At 47.4% G+C, this 27,951-nt stretch overlaps 2 protein-coding genes across 2 annotated transcripts in view; one reads left to right on the top strand and one right to left on the bottom strand.

Moving 5' to 3' along the window:
• Window positions 1–3,008, top strand: part of SLC7A10 (solute carrier family 7 member 10) — a 47,623-nt gene extending 44,615 nt beyond the window's left edge. Inside the window, 2 exon segments of the mRNA XM_020985033.2 lie at window positions 635–812; window positions 2,075–3,008. Coding sequence (XP_020840692.1) covers window positions 635–812; window positions 2,075–2,205 — 309 coding nt within the window. The 3' untranslated portion in view covers window positions 2,206–3,008.
• A 1,794-nt stretch (window positions 3,009–4,802) lies between these two features.
• On the bottom strand, window positions 4,803–27,217 carry LRP3 (LDL receptor related protein 3). The gene is given in 9 exon segments (XM_020985032.2): window positions 4,803–5,744; window positions 6,329–6,461; window positions 7,596–8,682; window positions 9,202–9,410; window positions 14,171–14,309; window positions 20,702–20,749; window positions 26,549–26,740; window positions 26,743–26,783; window positions 26,785–27,217. Coding segments are annotated over 9 exon segments (2,733 nt in total). The 5' UTR covers window positions 26,970–27,217; the 3' UTR covers window positions 4,803–5,045.
• Between the last annotated feature and the right edge of the window lie 734 nt (window positions 27,218–27,951).

Below are 27,951 nucleotides of genomic sequence, written 5' to 3'. Positions count from 1 at the left end.
GGAGGTAGGTGTTAGTATGATCGTCATCCCCATTTTACAGATGAGGAAACCGAGGCAAACAGAGGTGAAGTGACTTGGCCAGCTAGGATGTGTCTGAGGTCAGATTTGATCTCTGGTCTTTCTGACTGCAGGCCCCATGCTGTATCCACTGTGTCACCCAGCTGCCACAGACTTGCATCTGAATGCCACCAAGTTATCTTCTCATCATCCTCCCAAGACTCCTAGGCATTCCACGTCTTTCAGTGTGCCCCGCAGCTGAAGTTTCATATATACATTGTCCTCATAACTACAGCATGAGCTCCTTGAAAGTGGACTCTGTCTTGACTTTTCTCTTTGTATTCCCAATATTTAGTAACAGAGGTTGGCAGAGCCCTTAAGAAATGCTTTTTCACTGATTCACTCCAAAAATCAAGCCTCTTCCCTAGTCATTGTTGGGAAAGGGAAGATGAAAGCAGGAAGGACAAGGGATCGTAGAAGGTTGTTGGGCGAGAATGGGGTTGTCCCCGGCTCGTTTCTGTCTGCGGTGTCTGGTCCATAGTGGGCATTTAATAAATGCTCCTTGACTGGGCCTCCAACTACTGGGAGAATCTGGCCCCCTGGGCCCCTGTTGCTCTCTCTCTTTCTCTTTCTCCAGGTAAATCTTCTCATCCCAATCACATACTTGACCTTTTGGGCATTTCTGCTGATCTTCAGCTTTTACTCAGAGCCTGTAATCTGTGGCATTGGCCTCATCATCATTCTCACAGGCGTCCCTGTGTTCTTCCTGGGCGTGTCCTGGAGAAACAAACCAAAGTGTGTGCACAGGCTCATTGGTGAGTGACGGGAGGGGGTGAGTGGTGGCTGGCAGCAGGGTTAAGATCACAGGGGCTTATAGCGAGAGCTGGAGGGGAGCTCAGAGGTCCTCTGCTCCAACTTCCTCATTTTACAAATGAGGAAACTGAGGCCCAGGGAGGTTAAGTGACTTGCCCAATGTCACACAGGTAGTAAGCTGTCAGAAGCAACATCTGAACCCAGGTCCTCTGACTCCACAACTGGCCCTCTTTCCACTGTACCACACTACTAAGCTATTTACTGGCCTTCAGGGGAAGGGAACAGAGTTTTGACTGGCCAGGAAAAGCCAAAGCACCTAATTAAAGGCTAAGTGAAACTCCACAGGAGAGAAGAGGTCCCCCAGCCCTGGAAAGTTTACCTTCAAAGTACACTTCTGGGCCCCTAAGCTCTGGGCTACTCATCAGGCTGACTAGAGGACTGTTTCAACATCATGACCTTCCAATCACATTCCCTTTCCCCAGTCACCCAAGAAAGAAGAGAGAAAGAGAGAGAGGGACAGGAAGGAAGGAAAGAAGAAAGGGAAGAAAGAAGAAGGAGAAAAGAAGGAAGGGAGGAAGAAAGGAAGGAAAGAAGAAAGGGAGGAAGGAAATTAGGAAGGGAGGAAGGAAAGGAAATAGGGAGGGAGTAAAAAAGGGAGGAAGGAATAAAGGAAGGAAGGGAAGTAGGGAGGGAGGAAATAAGGAAGGAAGAAAGGGAAGGAGGGAAGGAGGAAAGAAGAGGGAGGGAGGAAGAAAAGAAGGAAGGGAAGTAGAGAGGGAGGAAACAAGAGAGGAAGGCAGGCAGGACCTGAATAGCTGCTAGTATAACTAGGTAATGCTGTACTGTAAGGCAGCAGGAAAAGCTCTGAGTCAGGAGTCAGGAGAACTGGATTCCAGTTCTGGCCCTGCCACTAACTTCCTGTGTGACTTTCAGCAAGTCCCTTCCCTTCTCTGGGCCTTCTTCACCACATGTAAAGTGAGGGGGTTGAATGAGATGCCCTTTAAGGTCCCTCCCAGCTCTTGACAGTCTGTGAATCTGTGACCTCAGAGACCAGCAGGTATGGGGATGGGGCTTGTTTTCCAAGGGACAGATTTAAGAAGAAGTAGCTTTGGGGTTGTGTGATTGAGGGGTAGCTAGAACTGGACAGGTTTCTTCTGGGAATCCTGGCTGGATTACTTTTCAGTTACTTGCAAATCATAAAGTGACTTGCATAGCAGAGTGGCCGGTCACAGCCCTTGACTAAATGGCTTCTGTCTGCCCTTAGAGTCCTTTACGTGGTGGGGCCAGAAGTTGTGCTTCGTGGTATACCCGCAAAGTGATGCCCCTGAAGAGGAAAACGGTCCCTGCCCTCACCCCACCCCCTCGGGAAGTGAAAAGGCTTTGAAGACACAATGAGATGCTTATCAAGACTTAAGTAGATTTTTTTTTTGTTTACATGTTATGTTTTTGTTTTTGAAAAAGTTTTCTTGAGGAAAAAAAGATATGTTTCTTAGACACTTTTAATAGCAAAGCCCCACAAACAACAGCCCCCACCCCAGATCAGTCCACCTTAACTATACAGACAGCAGGAAGTCTACAAATAAAACAAGGATCCGATGGGTTAATTCTGACACGGTTCAGTCCATCAGTAAGGTTGATTTGGAAGCAAAATGCATAAAGGCCAGTGGGCTAGCTCAAGTCCTGATGGGCCAGCCAAACTGGGAACGTGGGCCCATCCTCACACTTCTGCCTGAGAGCTTCACATCTCAGAGAGGAGGAGAGCAGAAATAGAACCAACATGATCACATGTGCTGGATTTGTAATTCCATATAATGTAGTCAGTGCTCATGGCTCATGGTCCATGCCCCTGATGGCAATAGCTGAGGGCATGTGGTCAATAAGCAAGTTTGAGGGAGGCTACCTTTAGGCAAAGAAATGAGTATTTCAGTAGCTTAATCTTGAGAATGGAGGAATCCCCAGTCATTCATACCTGAGAGGATCCTGTAATCTGAATATGGGGACCCCATTCCTTTCTCATACACCTTTTCAAGAAAAATGGAATATCACTCACTTTTGACCTTTGGTCACACTTGCTTGGTACAAGAAACAATTGATGCCAGGAAAAGACAGCAGAGCGAAGAAAATAGAGACAACAAGGATCTTAACAGATAGGGATGGAGGGAGGATTGAGATGATTCTCCAGCATTTGTCATTTGCCATGGGTGGGGCTGGGATTAACAGAAATGGTAATGGCATCAACTTGAAAAGAGTGGAGGGGGGCACTGCCCCATCCTCCTGTCATTGACAATGGTTCTTCTATAAAGATGTGACCAAGAAAGACAGCTGGAACTGAGTTTTGTGCACTGAAAGGTATGGATCAGGACCAGATGGAAGTGGTAGGCCCAAATATCGGGCCAAGTGGAACCAAGGCTTGGGATCAGTGCCATAGCTGTTCATCTGGATGACAGCTGATCCCAGGGGCTCCCTCCCCTCTGTGCTCTGGCTTGGCAGCAGGGATCCAGAACTATGTAGTATGCACCAGAATTTCGGGGTGCCTTCTTATCACTCTGATGAAAGTCATTTCTGCCACACAAGAGCTAGTCACAGGGGTTTTCCTTCCCCTTGTCATGGCTCTGTAGGCAGAAGGGCAGTTTCAGTAGTCAACCATCACCCCCTGTATCCAGACCCAAGGACATGTGCAAATATTGCCCTGCCCCTGAATGTTGATGGGTCTCCCTTGAACTTGGCTTTATCCCATTGTGTGAGCACTCTAAAAGAGGGAAAAGATGGTAAGGTCTAGGGCTTCTGGGACCCTGCCAACCTTGGGGAAGGGCACAGAATTGGCAGGAACCATGGAGCTTTTCTGAATTTCTGTCCCCACTCCCAGGCTTTCCTTCCCAATAATACTTGAAGACCTATTTCCTGAGCCTTCACTGACCATGTGTACACAAGTTGGGTGTGCTGGAGAACAGACAGGAAGGCTTGCTCAGCAGTTGCCTTATCAACTTAAGAGGACTTGCCTATGGCAAATGAAAACTTCAGACTTTGAAATCCTGACAGGAGGGAAGAAAGTAGAAAGGAATGGGATTAACTGTAAAACAGCAAACTGGCTTCAGCAAGAACATGACATTGCTTATGTAATCACAGGTACAATGTTGTCTGAGGCCTGACAACACAGACAAGAAAGCTCAGAAAACCATCTCCATAGCTATGACAGAGACAAAAACACAGAAGCAAAGAATGGGCTGGCCACATGAAACAAAGATACCTCCTCCTGAACTCCCTATTCCCCTCTCGGCCCCACAGATCCTTTCACTCACTGTGTCCAATAGCACCTGATACCAGAGAAGTTTCTGGGAATTTCTGTACCACAAAACGTGTCCAGGGGAAGTAGAGAAAGAAAAGAAGTCACCTCAGTGTGGTTCCTCTAAATTTGGTGCCCTGCATCAAAGCCCTGGTCATTCCAGTCTAGTTAGATAGAGAAGCCCTCCGTGAGACCAATCTCAGCCTTGAGCCAGTCTTGCTTCTCTGCCTGCAAATTTAAAGACTATGGTAGAGCACCCTGATATTTAACCTTTCCTCCTCAAACTGCCCCTACCACTCCCCAAAGGAACTGGTCTTACTCCATCTTCTGAAGGGATACAGGCCCAAGCTCGTACCTTATACAGGTAACCTCACTCAGGCCATCCCAGCCATAGTTTCTTTGGGGAATACTCCAAACCAGGGTCAGACTGTCCTGGAACTGGACCCTTTGTCCCTCGCTTGGTATAACTTTCTTCTCTGGACACCTCAAATGTTGAATGGGGTTTTCAGAAAGAGCTGGCAGGGATACCCAGCATCCATCATCGTGCCCACACTGGGAAAGGCCACTCAGGCACCTGAGCACCTGATCCAGCACTAAGCTCTCCCCACTGACTCTCATCCTAGCAGGGAAAGCCCTGTGTGACCCTTTCACCACACCCAGGCTTCTAATGAGTAATCCTTGACAAAAAAGAAAGCAAGAAAACCATAACAAGGGTAAAAATCATCTTGTATTCCCTGATTGTAAAACATGGACAAGGGGGATTGGGAGAGGTGGTGAAGGGCAGGAGAATTCTCCCAGACTGGGTGGTGACAGCTGATATGCCCACCAGGGGCCCCATCCACCCATGTTTAGTCCAATCACCTCTCCCCGGAAACAGTCACTGCAAGTAGCATGAGGTCAACCTGTCAGACTTTGAGACAATTCCTGCCATTGCACTGGAGCAGGGTCCACATCAGCACACCAGGAGGGACTCATCGTCACTGGCATCAGAAAGCAAGGAGTGGGGTGAAGTTGGCCCATGGACACCGAGTGGCTCCTCTTGGCATGTCTGGGGTGGACACAGGGAGCTGCCTGAGGAGACTGGTTCCCGCTTCCTGAGAGGCAGCCGACCTGGTCCCTCGCTCAGCGGGGGAGGACTGGTGCCATGGGGATCACCCTGGGTTTGGAGCCTCTCAACAATGCTTTCTGACAAGGGGTCCCTGAAGGCCTTTCTTGGCTCAGCCTGGCCAGCGGCTCTGAGCTCCTTGTTCAAGTGCCTGGGCTCTAGGCCATGTGCCGCACGAGTAGGAGCTGCAGTGCCTGGGGCGGGGGACCCCACAGGTTCTGTTTCAGTTACCAGGGCACAGGTGGAAGTATCTGGTGGCCCCTCCCTCACAACCTGACCTACAGTCTCTGGAGGGACGGGGGGAGGCCCCGTAGAGGATGCAGGGGGGCTTGAGGAGGTGCCCCCGGCCCGGCGAATGATCCCATCCCCCAGCACAGTCTGTGAGGCACGTGATGGAGTCAGCAGCGGGATCTGCCCTCGTGCCCGAGGTCGGTGGAACAGTCTGTTCCAGATGCGACCCAGGCGGCGGCGGGAGGCGCTCCGGCGAGAAGTGTGGCGCCGCATCTGGCGTCTCATGGCTGTCCTGATGTTCTGCAGTACCGATGCCTGTAACGCAAGCCCAACACCATTATCGAGGAACGAGCCCTCTCCGTGCCTTCCTCCCTCCACCTTGGCATCCACGGCTGCTTCTCTCTGTACACTCTGGTATTAGGCTACATCCCCAACTTCCTCAAAGATCTGAGAACTTCAGGGTGGCCCCAAAGACATCACCAGGTAGTCCACGCCTCTGCCATCTCTGTTGAGTCTAGCCAGCATTTTACTCTGAGACCCAAAGCCAGCTTGACTCCACAATGTCACAGATAGGGTGCAGGGCTTGGGAATGGACTAAATGTCTTCCCATTTTTGCTCTGGGCCAACGGGCTAAAGACACACTTGCCCCCTCCAATCATTTTCTAGCACCCAATGGTATTTTGAATTAGTGCTACTACCATCCCTAATAGGGCCATAAAGCCTGTGTTTATTTTTTTTAATTAAATTAGTCTGAAATTAACTGTCTTTGGAAAATTCTATAACACCTACACACACACACACACACACACACACACACACACAACCATAACCATTATCAGCACTGGCCCCTATGGATCAGGTAAGTGAATCCAAAAGTAAGACCCAGACATCCACTTTACCTGGGATGCATTATAGACAGGAAAGTCCTCCACAGGTGGGATGAGGCCCTGGGCAATGAGTTGGCCATAGGATGGAGGGGCCTCTCGCCGAACAAATTCAGCCTCTAGACGAGTCATTTGGGTCTCAAACGCCCTAGGATTAACAGAATCTTTGTCATAGGCATCTTTTCTTCTATGTCCCAGATATATGAGCAGGGCCTACCCCTTGGGCCATGTGGGATATGGGACCCTCTCCATCCCCTAGGACCATCCCAGATATTCATTTCACAGTTCCCAGCCTAAACTTTCAAAAGGGAATAGGAAGGCCACAAGAAGATCACTGCAGAAAATACCTGGGCAATGAACTCTGTCCTATCTCTGGGCTCCAGTCTCATTTAGACCTACGTGGCACCCATCAGCCTTAGTGTTTAGTCAGTGGTTTGGTTCAGCCGTGTAGTACGCTGACACCACTCCTCCCCTCCTTCCTATTACATACACACATCTTTCTTCCTACAGGACCTTCCAGAAGTAACACCAAATACAGACTAATCAGAGACTGCCTCAAAATCTCCAAATGACTATGGGAAGAGATGCTAGTAATGCAAACCTATCAAGAAGGAGGGAAAACCAATATGTGAAGAGATCAAATAGGGTTTCCCAATGAGATCTGGCATATGAAGGGATAGGGAGGAAGGACGGAAAAACCCAGAACCAAACTTGGGAGTTCTCTAGGTGACATCCCACCAATCGGATCACAACACCTGCTGGTCAGTCAAAAGGCCAGCTTTGGCAGTAGCTTGCTTTCTTCCCCTCTTCCAGACTCCAATTTCCTCACTCATAAAATGCTGACAATCATCCCTGCTTAGCTGTGATGTACACAGGCAGAGGTGAATAGGATGCAGATGTGATCGTACTTCATGGAGTTGAAAGCCAGAAGAAACCAAAGATAATTCAGTAGCAATCAGATGACAGCAGAGCTTCTTAATTTATTTTATTTTATTTTTTTGCATCAGGGACCCCTTTGGTGGTCTGATGGACTGCCTTCTTAGCATATGGACCCCTTCTTAGAATAATGGTTTTTTTTTATTGAATGAAACGCTGAATATCAGTTAGTGAAAATGAAGATGTAATTGTGTTCCCATTCAAATGCATGTACTCCCTGAAACCTACCGATTGCTCCTCGGTAACATGGGAACTCCAGGTTCAGAATCCCTGACCTAGAGCCTTGCCCTCTGAAGGAAACTTCCAGTGGAAGGGCAAGGGGCCGGGCCTCCCTCCAGGTGCTCACCTGTACTCCTGTGTGCGCAGAGAGTAGAGCTTAAAGGCGCAGCCAAGGGCAATGACTAGAAGGAGCCCACAGACCAGGCTGCCAATGAGGGCAGCGGTGATGACCTTTCGGGGCACTGCTGCCAAGCAGTCCCGCTCATCACTGCCATCTTGGCAATCTTCCTGGCCATCGCAGCGCCACGTCTCAAAGACACACAGATTGGTGCCACAGTGGAAGGTCCCTGGCTGGCAGGAAAAGCAATTCTTCTCATCAGAGCCATCAGGACAATTCTTCTGGTTGTTGCAGCGGTCAGGAGGTGCATAGCACAGCCCACTGCCCCCTTCACATGGGTACTCATCCTGTTGGCAGGCCGGACAGCCCTCCTCATCCTTCCCTCCCGGGCAGTGCCACCAGCCATCACAACGCTGCATCTCGGAGAAGCAGCCCTCATCACTGCCGCAGGGCTGCTCCCAAGGCAAGCAGTAGCCTTTGACCTGGTAGGTGGCATTGAAGCCATGGCCAACGCTATGGGCTCTAGCATGGTAAGTCACCGTCAGCTGGCCCTCAGAGGCCTCAACACTGACCAGGCGGTGGTTGCTGCGGTAAGAGAGGGTCTGCAGCAGGCGGTCCGCACGCTCCCCCAGGCCATCATAGACCTGCACATAGTCATCATAGCCCAGCTGCAGTTCCAGCTGCAAGAGGACACGCCGGGCATCCTGTGTGTCCACGAGCCATGTGCACTGGAGATCATCAGAGCCACGGTCAGCCCCAAAGAGGTCAGGTGAGGCAAATGACCCATAGAAGTTGCCCAGTCGCCTACCACATGAAAGGTCAGGGCAGTAGGCTTCATCTGAATTGTCACCACAGTCCTGAGTACCATCACAGCGCCGCTCAGTGGGCAGGCACCGGGTGGAACGGGCACCGCTGCAAGGGAATGTGCCAGGTGGGCACAGGCTAGGTGGGATCTCTGTGGGTGAATTTGAGCAATTCTTTTCATCTGACCCATCCCCACATTCATCCATGGCATTGCAGTGCCAAGGGCCTGGTAGGCATTTGCCATTGCCACAGAGAAATTCATCTGGTTGGCAAGCTGCCTGGCCCAGCTTTCCTAGAGGAAGGAAGGAGGGAAACATCAGTTGGGGTTCTGCCACTTACTAGCTATGTTTACTTTGGATACGTCATTTTGCTTCTCAGAAACTCATTTTCCTCATCTGTAAAATGAAGACAAAAATCATACTACCTACCTCACTGAACTGTTCTGAGGATTAGCTGAAGCAGTGGGTATCAGATTAATTGAAACACCACCATGTGAACTGGTGATATTGCTAGAGGGACTTTCTCTTGAGGGACTGTTATTAAAGAGATTTTGGGGTGTTGGGGACCTGTCCCTAACCTGGGAAGACCTGAGAAAAGGCAAACACAGTTTTCCCATCAGAGACAGTATTTTAGGATGGGCATGGTGGGGAAGGTGAGGAACTGTAAAGCTGAGCTTGATGGGGGCCAAGTGAGAATGGTTAGGATTGGGAAGGGGATACCTCAACCAATTCTTTTTTCCCACCCATCTCTAGTCATGGACAAAATACCCTGAACACGCCATGCTCTTCTCTTTGGGGAAGCCCATCGCTACCTCTGATGTAGGACAGGCGAAAGCCCTGGGCCTGGCCTGAGCTGGAAGCATCTGAGTGAAAAAAGATCCAAACGTGGTCTCGGGCTGAGATGAAGGCAGGGGGGATGGCCGAACCACAAATTCGGTAATCTTCCCGGCGAGATGATGGTCCCAGCATGAGCCAATCCGTAGTGCATTGATGGGACTCTTCTACATCAAAGTTTCTGAAACTAGAGAAGGGGAGTAGAGAGAGAGGTGAAGAAGGCCTGGCAAACCACAGGCAGGGACCATGGGGTCAAATATGGGGACTCATATCATGGGAAAGGAGAGTGGGACATTGGGTCAGAGATAAGGACTTGAACTTTGAGGGTTGAGAGAAGTCAACGTCTGAGCTGAAACGTACAGCCTAGAACTCAGATTTCCTTTTTACCTCTCCACCACGAGTCCCAACTTGAAATCTATGCCCAAGGTCCCCCACCCACCAATAAAGAATCTAGTGCCCCCAAATTAAAGTAACCTAGAGTTCTGGGAGCTAAAAGGATGCTAAGGAGAAAAACAGAACTTTATCCCTCCCAGGCAGAGACACCCACAGACCCATGGAGGTATGTACGTGTTGTGTGTCTCCTGCTTCTGAGTTCCAGAATCACATAGTTAAAGAGGACTCACCTACCACCTAGTCCAACCCAAACCAGAAGAGGAATCCTTTCTACAAGGCAGTCCAACGAGGCTTTCCAATCTTTGCTTTAGTGAAGGAGGAGCCCAAAGTATTTCCCAAAGTAGCCCATTCACTTTGGGATAACTTACTGTGGGGAATTTTTTCCTGACCAAAACCAAACTGGTTTCTTTGCAGCTTCCACCCACAGCTCTCAGTTCTGCCCTCTGGGGACCAAATGAGATACCTCACATCCCTCTTCTAGATGATGGCCCTTCAATGCTGACCCTCTCTGTCATCCTTCCCTTGTTGGCTCCTGAGGTTCATTGCAGCTCTACAGCCATGATCCTATGGTCCTCTCTCCTTCCCCCCCTGACAAACTCTACTTAAAATTCCCTCCCCGTAGGAAGCCTTCCCAAGCCATCCCTATCTAATGGGGGGTGAGTATAGGGGTGGGGGGGGAGAAGTACGGGTTGTTAAATGTGTGACCCCACAGAGACAAAGTGCCCTTCGAGGTCCATCAGAACAGGGAAGATCTGAGCTCTTCAGAGTAGACCAAGCAAAGAAAAAAAATATGGATGATTTAGAGTTGTGTTAGAAAATTTGAATAGAAAAATCTTTATTGCTGGATCTGTCACTCCCAGACCAATCTGATCTTTCCTTGAGGGTCTTTTTGAGTGCAGCTGCCTACCCCTCTAGGCTCACAGTTCTTCCTCTTTCTATAGGTGTCATTTAGAGGCAAGGATTCCAGTTGTAGTTTTTTGGTTTTTTTTTTAAAGCACATTAGCAAAACATGATGTAGCTGGAGGTGGGTCAAAACTCGCTGGCAACTTCTAAATACCCAACGGACCCAGCATACTTGTCCAAAGGTCTCCTTCCCACCCGGTGTGAGGCTTTGCACGAATTTCATCTCATCTCAGACACCCCATGTTCCCTCAGTTTAGTCTTCTTACTCCAACCCATGCCATGTTTATATCTTGGCCCTGGCCCACATCTTCCAATCAGACCCCTAGAGGAACACGACAGCCGCCAACAGCTGGAAAGCACTGCCTTGCACATCCTTGGAGCCAGGAAAGAAGACAGCCAGACACCTGTCCCATGCTGGAAACGCCAGGCCAGCTGGCTGCCCTCTCACCTGGCAGGGAGGAAGGAAGGGTGGGAGGGATAGCAGACACCTACACATGAGCATGTGTGTGCCTCCATTTGTGTCTATGTGTGCTACAGTGGGAAAAGCACAGTACTGGGAGACAAAGGACCTGGCTTTAAATCCCAGATCTTCTCCTCCTACTTGTGTGAATCTGCTCAACCTCTATGGGCTGCCATTTCCTTATCCAAAAAATAGACCAGATAACCATTAAAGTCCCTTCCAACCCCAACCAAGTGGATAGAGCCCTGGGCCTGGTGTCCAGAAGTCTGGTCTTAGACCCTTGAGAGCTGTATGACTCTGGGCAAGTCTCTTAACCTCTGTCTGCCTCAGTTTCTTCAACTATAAAATATGGATCACATCACCTACTTCCCAGGGTTGTTGCGAGGATCAAATGAGATGATAATATCTATAAAGCACTTCACACAGTGCGTAATGGAAGCTTAATAAATGCTTATTTCCTTCCCTCCTTCCTAAAAAATGGGGCTAAGTAGGTGACAGGATCAGCCGGATGATGAGACAAGGGGACCCACTGTGTGCAGGGCCAACCATGAGGTAGCCAGACAAAGTTCAAGCCACTCCTGAGAGTCAACATGCCTCTTCCTATTCTCCCTCAAGTCTACCCTAACCATTGAAAGTTTCCTTACTGTACCAATCACAGCCCACCATCCTGGTGTACAAACACATGCTTGCAGACTCCAAATGGAAGACAGCCTAGGCCCTCTGGGATAAGCTCATCCTCAGGAGCCAACATCGACATCAGTCGTACGCTCTGGGGTCTGTGCTCTGTGCCTCTGATGCCTGGCGTTTCTATCTGGGAGTGATGAGTCATTTGGAGGCATGATACAAGTTAACTTATGTCCAAATACATCTGTATCAATTAGCTTGGCCTTGCAACAAATACTTGGCACTCGCAGGATATTTTCCTGTGGCTAGTCCTATAGTCTCCAAAGTGTATAGAGAGAAATCAGGGAGGGCTCCATTGTCAGGACTACCAGGCGACAGTCCCTAGTGTGAGTGTCCCAAACCACATAACTCTAAGCCCTGGTAAGCAGAGGTCAGGACTATCTCTTAGGGAACATCCCTGAAGTTGACTGATACCTTCCAGGCCTCAGAGTAGCCAGATGGATTCCAGGGTCCTTGGCAGCCTGACTCCTCCCTGACTTCTTCATTACACACACCTCCTCTCCCTGATCTATTCACCTACTCTGTGTCTTTAGCACTCTGCACTCAATTTTATCCAAACCCCATACCCCAATACGTGTTTCACTTTGTGAAGTAGAGACTTCCTCCCCTTTGAGGGCAGAACTGCCTTTGCCAATATCCAAACAATCGACAAACCCAAACAAACAGAACCCTCTAGCAGTCAGAACCTTAGCCATCCAGCCAGATTCTCCTTAGCTCTGTGCATGCAAAATATTCAACGGGATTCACTTATCTTCTGCCCACTTCATGACTTATCACAGCCATCAGTCAGGAGATATAAGAAATGCCAGGGCACAGTGACTGCCTGAGGCTATTGCAGGAACCTAGGACTGTGATGACCAGCTCCTGGGCTTTAGGTCCAAAGGCTGATTTTTAGCAAACATATGGGGGTACCGGCCAACTCCCTTTCCACTCTTGCCCATGATAACACTGACCTTTTTTATTGCATTTAAAAGCACTCCACTATCAGAGGGTTTCCTTGGAATTGTGAGGCAGCTTGTGTTTCCCGCCATAGGCAGCAGCTGAGCTGGCAGATGGCGCCTGGCAGAATGAGTCACTGCCTGGTACACACCCCACCAGGAAGGTGGCTATGTTTGCTGGCAGCCCTGGGCAGAGGTTGCACCCAACTTCAGCAGCCCAGGATGTATGCAGATGCCAGCCACCCCTTAGCTGCTTGAGAATTTCCATCCCTGGGCACCCAAGCTTCACCCAACATCAGAACAGCCCCCCAGCCCATCCCTGCATCCCAAAAGGCACATACAAAAGTCCTCAGACTCAGGTCCCACTGGACTCACCCTGCTCCCACCCCTCTCAACACACTCTTTCTACTCCCTTTGGGATGTTGCCCACTTTATAGATGGGTAAAATGAAGTCCATACAGAATCCCAAGCTTGATCCTTACCAACATTGCTTCCTGACCCCCAAAATGGGGCTAAGGACCTTGTCATAGACAAAGAAAGAAGACACTGAAAGAAGAAGGTGCAGCCTTCTTCCATCCCCCACTCACCAACTTTTGAGAGAGGCTCAGAGGGCTCCCATAGGTACCCCAGGAGGCCCCCTAAACCTCAGCTTTTCCCTTACTTACTATGCCCCTGAAAGAACACAAGAATGAGGCAGGATTCCAAATAAAGTCCCACATGCTTTCCATGCCTCTGTCTTCCTAAATGCAGAAAAGATCCAATAACCCACGAGTATTAGCCAGGAAAGAGCTGGGGAAACATCTCAAACCAGGCTCCAAGGGCGAGACTTCTCCGAGTGTGTGTTGTAAGGGTGGGGGTCAGGGAGAGGGTGGGGTCAGTCCTGCTTAGAAAGGGTCTCTTACCCAGCCTGGGGAACCCTTAGCAAAGACCTAGAAGTGGCACCAAGGTTACCACTCAATGGTTATCATTCGAGTCCTAGGGCCTTTGAAATGCAGGAAGTCCTTAGACAAGAATGTTTCCTGTCAATTGAATTAAACCCTCATTTCTAACATCTCTAAGTAGAGACTCATGCACAGATACTTGAGGCCCCTCAAGTTAGGATGGCATGGTGCAGGGCACACCAGATTTAGAGGCAAAAGACCTGGCTTCCAATCCCAACTCTTCTACTTACTACCTGTGTGACTCTTGGTAAATGACTTAGCTTCAGTGGGTATCAAAATGAGGAGGTTAGACCAGATAATTTCTAAGATCCTTTCCAGCTTAACGCCTATAACCATATGATTGTCCATGCAAACATATAAATGTAAGAACACACAGGGCACGGCCCTAGTCTCTTCCAGGTTCTACACTTTCCGAGGCAGCTTAAATTGACCCAGAAAAAGGCTCTCTCTTCCCAAGACTCAGGAAGAGAATAGAAGTTCCCTGAGGGTAGGAGCTGTCTTGCTTTTGTCTTTGTACCACCAGTGCCAGTCCAGTGCTTGGAACACAGTAAGCAGTTAATAAATGCTTGACTGACTGAGTTGATCCTGCCCCCAGCCTTTCTTCTGCAGCCCCAGAGCCCATCCGTACCTGATGGTGATCATGTCCCCATGGTCACCCTGAATGTACCAGCTGCAGTTGGTGCCTGGAGGATAGTTGAGGGGCCAGGATGGACTGTAAATGACTCCACGCCGCTCTGTGTGCTGCTCCAGCTTCCCACTGCAGGCAGCTGATGGAGGCAAAACAGCGAAACCAAATGAGCAGGGCTGGCTCAGAGATGGAGTCAGGGATGCCTAGGCCACTTCCACCAAATCCCAGACTCATACAAAATGGGCCATAGCTTCAAGCCAAAAGCAAAAAAAGACCATGAGCAAGACAGAAAGCCCACGACTACTGCCCTCCAGGTACACAGGGTCCAGGCCCAGGAGCACCCACACTGAAGCTGCCTGTAAGGAGGCAGGGATACTTAACATGGCCATACTTCCTTCCCACCAAAGGCAAGGTTTGCTTTGCAAATAACACCAGATGAGACAGTCAAGATCCAAGAGGGTCAGAACTCAGAGCGAGGAACCAAGGAGCCTTGACCGCTGGTACCAACATTTGATTACTTCCCTTTCCTGCCTCTTCCTACCTCCTCCCATGTGCCCAACACCAGACTTGACTTTAACTTAGAGAAAGGCAAGATACAGCTGACTCAACTCATCCGTGGGAAGCAGAGGCCAGAGACAACAGATCAATGATAGGCTAAACTGATTGTAGCCACATATCTACCATACACACTAAGGAAGAGAGAAGACACCAGCTCTGTCCCCTTGAGAATCATATACAAGGACTACAAATCTGCAAAATAATAATAGCTAACATTTATATAGCGTTTTAAGGTTTGCAAAGCTCTTTCGAAATATTATCTCATTTGATCCTCATGACAACTCTGGGAGGTAGGTGCCATTATTATCCCCATTTTACAGATGAGGAAACTGAGACAGACGGATTAAGTGACTTGTCCAGGGTCAGATAACTAGTAAGCATTTGAGGCTAGACTTGAACTCAGGCTTTCCTGACTCCAAGGCTAATGCTCTATCTACTGTGCCACCTGGCTATCACTAAATATACCGATGTATTGAACATTATATATGGAACTAGACTGAATCCATTTGAATCCTTCTTTCTAAACATCAAAGCTAGTAAGGCACAGTAAGAAGACTTTGTTCCTGACTCTACCATTATTTGCTAGCTGTGTAACTTTCCTAAATCCCCTTAACCTCTCTGAACCTCAATTTCCTCAATCTCTGCCTACCTCACACAGTTGTTGTGATATTCTAATGAGATAAGTTCATACAAGTACTTGAGAACTTCAAAGTGCTACACATATGTAACATATTAGTAGTGTTGGCTCTAACACTGACTTACCTTGAGAAAACCACTTTACCATGTGATCATTGATCAATAAGCATTTTTTAAGTGCTGACTACATACTATGCCCTGGAAGGGACCTTAGAGGTCATGTGGTCTAACTCCCTCATTATTCAGGAGAGGAAACTGAGGCTCAGGATCACATAGCTAGTAAGTCTCTTGAACTCAGTTCTCTTATCCATAAAATGGGGACACCATAACATGTCCTACCTATTTCAAGAGGGTGTTGTTAAGCTCAAGTGAAATAGCTAACATTTATATAGTATTTTAATGTCTGCAAAGTGCTTTCCACATGTTATCTCATTTGATCCTCATAACAACCCTATAAGGCAGATACTATTATGCCCATTTTACAGATAAGGAAACTGATGGCAAGAGGTTAAGTGGCTTGCTAGTAAGGGTCATGAAGCTAGTAAGTGACTAAGGAAGGAGTTCAACTCAGGTCTACCTGATTCCAAGTCCATCACTACACAATCTACTTGCCTATAATAATGCATGTAAAAGCGCCTTAGAAAGCTAAACATGTACAAATATGAAAGATGACAGCAATTAGAGCTGCTAAGAACCAGCTAATAGAAATCATACATGAAGAATGGTGGATTACATGGTTTCAGCCATACTAAAAGCCCAAAACTATATTCAGGAAAAAGATCCAGGAGGAGACATGCCCAAAACAAAAAATGTTCTTAATTTTTTCCCTCATCTATAAAATGAGCGGAAAGGCCTAGCTAGGCTCTAGGGTCATTTTTAGTTCTACATCTACGATCCCAGAAAAAGTTTTCTAAAGCTAATTATAAAAGAAAGTAATCAGCATGTCATGATCAGGAGATCCAAGGAAGAGTTGTGAAGTTTCACATATTTGCTGATCTGGCCAGAATATTTTAGAACATCTACAGTGGCCAAGTTTCTCAACACTTCGAGAAAAATCAGATGCCTCAGATTACAATCTCCTTTGTAAACTCAGACCATGGTTTTAAAGGGTTGCAACCAGGCCCTAGACTTTCTGTCTTCCACTTTAGTTCTGCAAAAGGACATTTTGATCCTCAACCATCACAGAGGCTGCAGGTGTGAGTTCATCTCCACTTTGGAAGTGTTGGGAGGGGGACAGAAAGGATAGGGGAGACAGGAAGAGAAGAACCTCCCTGAGAAGAAAGAAGAGGGGGAAGGAAAGATGGAGGGAGAGAAAAAGAGGAAGAGACAAGAGTCAGAGGCTGAGGTGGGGAGTGATAGAGGGAGACAAAGACAGAGAGTAGGAGAGGAAGACAGGGAGGAAGGCAGAGAGAGAGAGACAGAAAGAGACAGAGACCAGGACAGAGACAGATGGAGACAAAGACAGAAAAACAGAGACAGAGACAGAGTCAGAGAGAAGAGGGGAGGAGGGGGGCGGAAGACAGATAGGGGTACAGGGAGGGAGACAGACTGAAACAAAGAGACAGAGACAAAGAGAAAGACAGAGACAGAGTGGGAGGCAGGCAGCGGGGAAAGGGGAGAAGAGGGAGGGAGACAGAGTCAGGGAGACAGATGGAGACAGACAAAAAGACAGAAAAATACAGAGTCAAAGAGAGGAAAGAGGGAGAGAGAGAGACACACAAAGAGTGGGAGAGTAAGAGGGGGGAAAGGAAAAGAAAGAGGTAGAGTGAGGGAGACAGAGAGAAGACCAGGACAGAGACAAACAGAAAGGCAGATGGAGACAAAGAGAAAGAGACAGAGTCAGAGAGAGGAAGCAGGGATGGAGAGAGGGAGAGACAGAGATGGACAGGGAAAGAGAAGAAGGAAGAAAGGGAGGGAGGAAGAGAGAGCATTCTGGAAATCTCAGATGTTACTGACTATTCCTCAACCTTGCTCTTCCCCTACTGAACAGGCTTCTTCCTACTGAGACAAAGCCTGCTAAGCCCAAAAGAAACAAGCTTCAGAACTAGCAACACTGTCTTTGCAGCACAATGTAGAAAATAAGTCACTGGTTATGGATCCAGAAAAACCAAAGTTCAGCTCTCCCTTCTGGCACTTACTAGCTCTATGGCCTTTGGGCAAAGCTGTTAACCTCTGAGACTCAGTTTTCTGTCTACCTTGCCTCAAAGGGTAAGAAAGGCATATGGGACAGCAAAATTCTTCAGGATATGTATGGCATCAGGTAGAGGCCACCTGCTCCCTCATCTTCTTCAGTAGCCGTGGTCCCAGGACTTAGTGATGAAAAGCATATATTAGCTACCAATCCTTTGAGACCATCAGTCTGACCAAACTTCATTTAAGACAAAACATCAAGAGTCCCCCAGCTGCTCATTTTGGTTGGCCAAAGAACAAACATAAACATATCACACGGTTTTAAATAAGTTTCTTCAACATAACATGCCCTAAGGAATTATTCTGGCCAGAAAGCTGAGATGCTAGGCCCTCAATAGAGAGACAGGTTGGGGTGGGGCAGGAAGCATCTCAGGGCTCCTGTATTCTGGCATCCGTACTGCCAGACTCAGTGCAAGGCTTTGCTCTTCTCTGGACTCAAGATCCCCATATACAAAATAGAGCTGTTGGTACCGAACAGTCTTGGAAGGAAATTTGTAAAAGATGAGAGAATACTACTAGGGAAAATGAAGAACAGGTCAGATCGATGACAACAATCACAAGCTGGCCTGGTTAATGAGGAAGTCACTATTTATAATGCAATCTGTAGTTTTATTTTGTTTTCAATCTGTAATTTTAAAAGAAATTTGATTGTCTTTTAAATTTGAGAGTCCTGGGATAATGGCCACTTCTGCCCTTAGCAGTGTCTTAGGTAAAAGAAGGCATGCATGTGCACATGTGTGTCTCTCACACAAGATCATAGACTAAGAGCTGGAAAGGATCTTTGAGATGATCTAGTCCATCTCTCCCATTTTACATATGTGGAAACTGAGGCTCAGATTTGGTTAAATGGCTTGTCCAAGGTCATACAGATTGCAAACAATATAACCAGCTATCAAACTCAGGTCCACATCAGGTTAAATCCAAATCCAATGGGTGAGGAAGGCTGGGGTCGAAGTGGGGGTGATGACAATTTCACTGGCTCTACTCAAGCCAGACACAAAATCCACACTTCTTCAAGTTACATGGGTCAAGATGCCTCTGAGCCTGGCATGTCCATCAGGACAGAGTTCAACACTCAAAGTCACTCCTTTTCCCTCCTTCCTGGGCCAAGGAAACACCAAAACAAAACAACAATTTCCTGTCTCTAAAAATACCTAAATGCAAGTATTGATCATGTACTATTGGCTGAAAAGATTTTCAAAAAGGGGGATCAATACTTGAGTCCTCTGCCTTCAGTTCTAAGCCTTGAGTGAGGCAGCAGCATGCAAGTAAGGAAACCTAACACCTTCTCCAAGGACTTTGCCTTTGCTTGGAGATCTTCCAGATGCATACATCTTCTCCAGGTAAAGAAAGGGGCTTGCTCATATGCCTCCAAAACCTGACCATCACTCACAGGATTCTGCATGAAGAGAAGGGCTTAGAAGCCCACAAAAGGTGCTCCAGGCCAGCAGACACACAAGTATGTTCATACCTTTCTGACCAAGAGCCCTATTTGTGGCTCACAATTTCCTGATATTTCTAAGTTCAATGCACCTCCATCACAAGGACACACTGGCAGACAAACACTAGAGCCCTGGATGTCTCTCCAACTCTCCAACATGCCCTGTGCTCCTGGAGCAAGGGTAAAGCAGAATATTTGCCTCTGCAGACATTGGCTTAGGACCTTACCCACAGACTAGCTGATGGAGAGAGTCCAGGCTTACTCCAAAAGGAGCCAAAGGGTTTGTCAAATGGGATATTAATATGTACAGGGGATAAGTCACTGTTGATTTAAAAACAAACAAAAAAACTTCTTAAAATAATTTAGCAAAAAAGATGCTCTCAGGAGACAGTGGCCAAACTGTCCAAAAAGCCCCATGAAAATATTATGAAGAGATGACACAATTATAAGATACAAAACACAGAGAAACCACAAAGTCATGGGCACTAAAATTGGAAAAGAGAAACAGCCTCAAGGACAAGGGCTCTTACCTTAGTGTTTGTGGATAGATTTCAGGGGGTCCATGGATGGAGAAAAAAAATCACATGCTCATTTGCATTAACCTCTAACTGAAATTTAGCATTTCCTTCAATTATTTAAAAAATATTATTCTGAAGAGTTCCTAGGCTTCACCAGACTATCAAAGAGGTTCATGACCCAAAAAAGTTAAGAATTCCTGATCTAGCGTTAGGACAAGAGGGACTTGATGTACATTATCCTTCACTTTCACAAGGGACAAAAAAAATATGATCAAAATAAGACAATTTGAGTCAGATACTAAAGAGAATTAGGGAAAAAATAAAAAAGGAGAATTATGGCTAGGGTCCTATGCTGCCTTAAAATGAGATGTAGAATATCCTTTGGTTGAAACGCTTTTGAAATAAAGATTTGCCAACTTCTTCCAAATCAGTTTGAAATAAGCAAGCCCCAGACTCAGCCTAAGAGCACAGAATACAAATACTAACATGCCTGCAGTTCAAAAACAGAAGGTGGAAAAGCTCACACATAATTAATGGGCCCCTGACCTGTTCTGAAACCCACAATTTCTGAGAAACTTTTCTGAGCTTCTTCCAAAGAAAGTAGTTCATGCTGATAGGTCTCTTAGTCAAATTATGGGCCCCTAAAAAGTTCTGTTCCATGAGGGACTCCTTAAATAAACATGGACAGAATCAGAATTTGGTAAAAATCAGCAAGTGGAGGGGGGAGAGAGGGGAGAAAAACAACCTATACCAACTTCTGCTTTTCCACCTCCCCCTTTGCCAGACCTCCCTGTACAACATCTTACCCAGTGCTGAGCACACAAGACATACTCAACAATTAACTGCCACTTGATTGGCTGATTCTAACTTGGGTCAGGTAATTATCAAATATACATCTGACTGTGCAGACTACATTTCAGACATGGTCCCTTGCCCCAAAGAAGCCTCACTTTCTAGAGCTGGCTTAAGGGTTACAGACACAGAGCTTCCAGTTAAAAGTTTAAAAAGAAAAAGTCATTTCTCAGTATTATCTGTGCCAAACAGGGAGAGGGAGTAAAATATATTCAGAGTCAGAATCTGTTCCACTCAGACTCTGGAAGTCACCTAATGGGGGATAAAAGAGCAACCATCAGCAGCAGAGGAAGTAGGAAGCTCAATCCCCTGGAGGAAACCATAGAAGAATCTTACCTACGGAAGGAACTGCACTGCTGAGCCTCCCAGTTAAGAAGAGATTAACTGCAAGAGACACAAAAATAGGATGTTACCAACCTTATCTCATTCCCCAAAGGCCACATACAGCAGGAATAATCATGTAAGCCACGGTCTAACTAGGACCACATGCTCGGCTTTTTAAAATCCCCCACATTAGCATGTGAGCACATATATGCACATACATACACATATACATATAATATATACATATATGCATAACAGCATGTGCACACTGTACATATATATACACATACATACAATAGAGCATATATACACAATATAGAATATACACACATACACTATATATCCTATATACACATAATATAGCATGTATACACATGCAATATGTATCATATATACATATGTAATATATACACAATATATCATATATAAAAAAACTACTACAGTATCTTATCTTCTTTTGTCCTCACAGTGTCCCTGTGAATAGGAAGTTGTGTATGTATAAATTTATTTGTATGTGTGTGTATGTATATTTATACAGCTATAAATGGCAGAGCACGTGTCCATCTGCATTGAGAGAGGAAGTTCCTCACCTGGACACACACACACACACACACCCCTGAACAGACCTCTGATTTCAACAGTATAGGGAACCCCCAATGAGGAGCTTCCTCTATACAAATGGGCACCTGCTCTGCCATTTATAGCTTTAGATAGTAGCCTGGGACATTGAGAGGTTGAGTGGTTTGACTAGGTTCACACAGACCAACGTTTGCCAGAAGTATGATGTAATCTCAGGTCTTCCTGACTCCACTGCCAGCTCTCTCTCCACTATGTCAAACTATCTCTTAGTGTCCCTGTGTATGTATTATTATTTTCATTTTATAGGTTACTAAGGATATTAAAGCTAGGTAGCCCAGTGGATAGAGTGCCAGGCCTGGAGTCAGAAAGACAGGTTCAAATCCAGCCTCAGACAATTACTAGCTATGTGATCCTGGGCAAGTCACTTTTAACCCTGTTTGTCTCAGTTTCCTCCTCTGTAAAATGAGCCGGAGAAGGAAATGACAAACCACTTCAGTATCTTTGCCAAGAAACTCCAAATGGGGACACGAAGAGTCGGACACAACTCAACAAGAACACTGAGGCCCAGACAGAAAAGCGGTCTGACCCAAGGCTTTTTACAAAACCTGCCCCTTTAGACCCAGGTTTCCTAAGTTTCCCGACAAAGAAAGTCCAAGGTTTTTTCTACTATCCAGCACAGTTAGTGAAGACTTCTCCCTCCTTCATCTTCACTCTCATCCACACACCCCCAAATCGAAACACCTGCTAATTTTCCTAGTGCCATAAAGGGGACTCTGCTTTCCGAAGTTTTTCTTTCAAGGACTTTCTATTACATAGGTCAATCAATTAGTGGGGATTAGAACCAGTTACTGAGTGCTGCAATCATTTACTATGTGAAAAAAATCAGCTGACCCTGGAAAGCGTCCCAACACAATCCAACACCCTTCCCCCAACTCCCTGAAGCAACAGCAAGGCTCCTTTCCTCTATAACACAACTGGTTCCCTGTGTCTCCCCTAGCCTATCCCAACAGAACCTCTTTCCCCTTCCTAAGCCCCTAAGTGACTAGTTGCAGGCAGCTAGCTTTCTCCGCTGTTCGTGTCCCCTCCCCACACACATACATCCCACCCAGTTAGGTGGCTTTGGTAGTATGGAAAACACCCAGGAAAATGTTCACAGTCTGCCTGGGGAGGCAAGTCTCAAACCTGTAAAACAATTAGAGAAAAGCATAAGGCAATGCAAGATTGAGAATTAGAATTGATCTCACCCTCCTCTAAGCCCCTCCCAGCCCATGCCCCAGCTCTTCCTTCCTTTTCTAAGTACTTACAGCATTCTACTTTGTATTATAGTTAGCTGTCTAACCCCTACCAGACTGGGAATTTCTAGGAGGCAAGCCCCATCTTGTCTCAGTGGGCAGCACAATGCTAGGGATGAGTTAACAAATACTTACTAAGTGCTACAAGGGGTCCAGCCCTAGAGCTTAGCTGAGCTTCCCTGCTTCTCTCCCAACTTTCCAGGGAGCTCACGTCCTCTTTGGAACTGATCCAGGAGACCTTGCCCTTGATTCCAGGACTTTTACCTGCCTTTCTTTTTCTTTTTTACTTTTTTTCTTTTCTTTTCTTTATCTCTACTGGTTTCTAAAGCTGAACCCAAAACACTTAGCTTCTAGACCTTAAGCTTCCTAGACCTTAAGCCTTCTTAGTTCCCTAGGTTCAGAGATCTGATCAACCATATAACTGACTGCCTGACTCCCCATCCCATCCCTCCAAAAAACCACACTACATTTCCTATGGTTGCAATTATAAATTCCTTGAGAGCAAGGATTCTGTCATTCTTCCTCATTATCTATCAAACTCCTACTCAACTCAGTTTCTTGTATACACCGGGCACAAAGTGGATGTTTACTGAATTATGATACAAAAGAAAATTATAAATTCAGAAATAATATGCCAGAGTGAAATAACTAAATTTACATATAAAAGAAAACTTTCCAGTCTGACTGAGTGGTATTTTACTTCTAAGATAAGCTAGTTATATCGTGACCCTGTGTTCACCAACATCAATTCCAGGCTTGAAGTGTCCCTGTTGCTATGTGATATTCCCATTCACTGCCCCCCCCACCCCCGCCAAAAATTATCACTCCCAGAATTCCTAAGTATCAATATGGAACCACCCACTTGAGTACCATTAATGAAGTTCATTTGCCTTTTCTACAATCCTATCTTTCTGGTGGTCCTTGTCAGGCTCTTGGTAGGTTACCCAGAATCATTTATTAATCAATTAGAGTACTCCCACTAATGTGAAGGGACTAAAAAAAGTCCATGTACAATTGAAATTTTTCTGATCACCTCAAACATTGCCAAACAGGGTGTAGGCAGTCATGGGGAGAATACAACCATGGTAGAAAGGGCTATCTGGTCAACCTATGAACCTGCACACAGCCCATACTAGGCCAGACTCTCACTGTGGGGAAAAAAAACCCCTCCCATTAAATAGCCAAAATAACCTTTCTGTACAAACCCAACCTCAAAGAAAGCTAAGGCAGATTTGTGTGTTTTTCCAATCACTGAAGGGGAAAAATCAACCTCCCAACCCAGTGGCTCCAAACCACATCTCTTTCCCTGCCCATATTGTGGATATATACTGGAAAGGGACCTTCTCCATCTAGGTCCCAAAGAGCATTCTTGGGCTCTCCTTGTCCCCACTCATGCGCTGATAATCCTGCCAGGACCCAAGCTGAACCATCCAGCCTGTTTCTGTATTTATAGGCTCACTGTATGAAATAGGAACTCCCTGGAAAAAAGAAGAAAGGGGAGGAAAAGAAGAACTGGGATCCCATCCTTGTGAGTGTCACTGGCTGTGTAATTCAATAGCCACCATCTAGTAGAGCTCCCAGGAATTCTGACCTCAGCTCTAGTCTCTACTCTCCCCCTCCTCCAAAGAAAGGCTCTCCCCAAGTTCAGGGTCCTCCTACTACACCTGGGGCTTCAACCCTCCTCCTGAGTTGCTTGCAATCTAATGTTATCTCAGTTTACAGAAACAAAACCAGGGTCACAAAGAGAAGCAAGAGTGATGAAACCAAAGGGAGGGACAGAAGATTAAAAGACCAAGAGTAGAAAGGAAAGAAGAGTGGTAGGGGGGCCTCAGGAGCCAATAGGTATTTATTTTTCAATCCCTGTACTCCCTGTAGGGAGCACTAACACACAGTGGGTCCTTAATAAAGATTGGTTAAATGAATGAAGAAGACATATGCCCAGAGTTCTGAAACAGAAACTCAGGTATCTCCCCAATCTTAGAGTGCTGTGGAAGGCTAAAAAAAATCACTTCAATATGAGCCTAAGCAGAAAGGCTAAAAGGTAACTCTCTATCATTCCTTCCTGCCCTGCGTTTAAGAAAGCAAAGAAAAAAATCCCAATCAGAAGCTACAGAAGGAACTGAGGAGTGTTGCAGCAAACAGCTTCCAGACCCAAGCAACAAGCAGCAGGAGCAAGATGTAGGCCGGGCAGTACCCCCAAGGGGTCTGATCAGAGCCAGTGATGTCAGCAATGCCAGGTACCACACACACCACAAGAGGGCTCTTTCAATTGCCCAGAGAGCTCTACTCCTCTTAGGTAAGATGAGTCAGCTCCCCAAGTCTGAACTTGACAGCTTTAGGCAGTTTCTAAAATGGGAATTCAATTTGCCTACAGGGAATTTGGTGAAGATTTTTCCCACCACCCGGGGAAGATAAAGACAGTAGGGAAAGGAGAAGATGAAGGGAGAGGCTTTGGGGTTTTTAAATTTTTGTAGTTAGAAGTATGCTTTTTAAAGAATTTAGCATATACTTGAGTTTTCAAAATCTAAACAGTTATTTGGGGAGGGGGAAATGAGCTGGTCATGAAAAAAAAAAAAAGAATCCTAGCAAAAAGATCCCTGGAAAGAGCTCTCTGATTCCCTTCTTGTCTCCATCTGAGAACCCTCCTCCCATCCCACTGCAGGACCCATCACCACCCCTACACACTCTGACAGTCAGATCCCTTAGCACAGGCTTCTTCACCAAATGTTCCTGGAGACAAATGGAGAACAGGTCATTTAAGGTCATTTTAGTACAAAAACTTAACAGTTTGAAATACTCTTCATTCTGTTCATCATGTGAAATCTCAGAAGTCCAGCTCTCTGCAGGGCAACCCACTTAAATCAGAGACCCTATTTAAATAGCAGGTGGCACAAAATGGGGCCAGTTCTAACTAGGCCAACCTGCAAGAGACCTCCCTTCCCCAGGAACAATTTTACTTTATCTGAGAGATAACCAGAAGCTCAAATTTCGGGAAATTAAGGAAAGGACTGATGATGGAGGCTGAAACAAAACCCACACATAGTTGATTTTGGAAACCTCACAATTCCTGCTTCAATACTCCAAGTACTTTCTTACAGCCCTGTCCCATGCAACAATCCCTCAGTAGCTGCTGCCCCTCCCCCACCCCATATACACAACCGGCTTTCTGTGAGCCCCTCTTCCCTGCTTCCTAATGAATGCTGGGTCTGAGAGCCATGAAGCCTCAGGTTTTAGCAACTGGAAGCTACTCTACCGAGTTTTAGGTCTGGAGTGATGATGATGGTTGTTTAATGAGACTCTGGGAGATGCTATAGACCCCAGACAAGTCTTTAGGTCATGGTAAAGTCTCCAACATTGGTTCCCTTAAACCTTAAAAGTCTTGTCTGTGACCTATCATCCGGAAAGGCCGACGGGGTGGAAGATGGGGGTCAGGGCAGACCCAGGCCCACTGCTACGACCTTTTGAGATGAAACTAAGGCTCAGTTCAGGTGGCGTTGCTACCTGGATGAGGGAGTCAGTTCCAATTAACGGGGAATGTAATGATTTTTTACCCTTTTTTTTTTAAACTCAGGCCCAGTTGCTGCTCTGTCAGAGCAGTAGCAGCCCAGGCTACGCTGAAGGCAGCTGGAGGGCTTTAGGTTTGCTCATCCTCTCCCCCTTTCCCCCACCCCCCACCACTACCTAAGAAAGATCTGCACTCTAGATCTCAGTAATCTAGGATCCCAAAGCAAATGGGATACGGGGGGGGTGGGTAGTAGGTGGGGGGCAACCTCAGGCTAGTCTCCAACTTCCGGGGGCCAGGAAAGGAGGAGCCACCAGGCAGGTGTGCTGAGAGAATCGGGGTGGGGTGGGGGAAAAGGGGGAAGGGAAGAGATTCAAGTCTTTTCACAGAATCTACACACACACACACACACACACACCCTATCCCAGAGCTGCGGGTCCTCCTCTTTTACACACACCCCCCACGCCCCACCCGAGCGGGACTCACCCAAGCAGACCACAGCGAGCTGCGCCCGGGCGCTGGGGCCCCCCTCCAGCCCGGGGACGGGTGGCTTCTCCATGCTGTAGCCGGGGCGAGGGCTGGACAGCCGTGGGAACCTCCGGCTCTTCGATATCCTGCAACTGCGAAGGCTTCTTTGTGCAGAGGCCCGGGGGCGCCGAGGGGCCACATCCGCGGCGGCGGCCCGGGATGGCTGCAACTGGCGGCTTCAAGGACGACGCCTGCTGCTGCTGCTGCTGCTGCTGCTGCTGCTGCCGCCGCTGCCGCTACGGAGAAGAAGAAGGAGTTGCAGGAGCGGTTGCCCTGGAGGAGGCACCCTGCGCCCCGGGCTCGGCCAGCCTCTGTCTGCTGCCTGCTGGCCCCCCGAGCCACGGCGCGAGGCGGTAGCGCCGGAAGAGCCCGAGCGCATCCATTCCCGGCAGGCCGGGGCTCCGGCTCCGCGCCTGCAGATGCCAATCCCCGAACCTGCTTCCCCAGCACCAGCAAGGAGACCAGCACCGAGCTCAGCAGAGCCAGACGCCAGACACGTGACGGCCCCGTGGGCTAGGCAATAGCCCGGCCCGGGGAGCCCATTGGCTGGGCTGCCCTCTCTTGGAGGAGGGGTCCACCCCTAGAGTGTAGCCCGCCCCCGGGCCCGGGCCCCTGCTGGACAGCTCCCCTGCAAGCTGCACGCCAGCCCGCCCGCCTGCCCCACAGGGCACTGCAAAGGAAGAGTAGCCGCCACTGCTCCATTATAGGTGGCGGGGTGGATAGATACCTGGGCGCCGGCTGTGCGTTCCAGACCTTTCAGGACGTCACGCCAGGCCTCATCTCTAAGATTCTATACGAGGCCTACTATACGCCCACCAGTTCTCGTTTTCCAATACCCCAGCTCTCTGTGCCTCTATCATAAAAGAGTATTCAAAGACTTAAGTCAATGATATAATCACTGCTAAATAATGGGTCTGATTGTTGTTGGAGTGGATGGGAGAACAGGATGCACCAGGTCCTTCCTTTTTAACATTTAGTATTCGATCACAGCAGGCGGCCAGGCCTTCTTTTCTGAAATGAGAAGAGACCAGTAAAAAACCATAAGCAACCCTATTCCTTAAAAACACTACTCCTAACTCCAATCAGATCTCTTGGGAGAGAAAGAACCTTGGCCGGGGCGGGGGCGGGTAGCTAGGGTTTCTATGGAGGAGAGGAATGCAAGGTGGAAGTAAGGAATGCAAGGTGGAAGTAAGGAGAGAAGGAAGGCTACATTTAGCTTTCCTGAGCTCCCTTCACCTTGGTAGCTAAGTCCTGGCCCTCCTACTATGAGAAAATTCTAAATCTTAAGCAGGGAGAGCCAGTGCATCCAATTTTCTCACCCAAACCAACAATAACTGGACCTACTCTCCAGCAGGGGGTTT

This window comes from Phascolarctos cinereus, unplaced genomic scaffold (genome assembly GCF_003287225.1).
Source record: "Phascolarctos cinereus isolate Bilbo 61053 unplaced genomic scaffold, phaCin_HiC Scaffold_2;HRSCAF=192, whole genome shotgun sequence".
In the NCBI taxonomy this organism is placed as follows: Eukaryota; Metazoa; Chordata; class Mammalia; order Diprotodontia; family Phascolarctidae; genus Phascolarctos; species Phascolarctos cinereus.
This window is presented reverse-complemented; position numbering and strand designations above follow the sequence as displayed.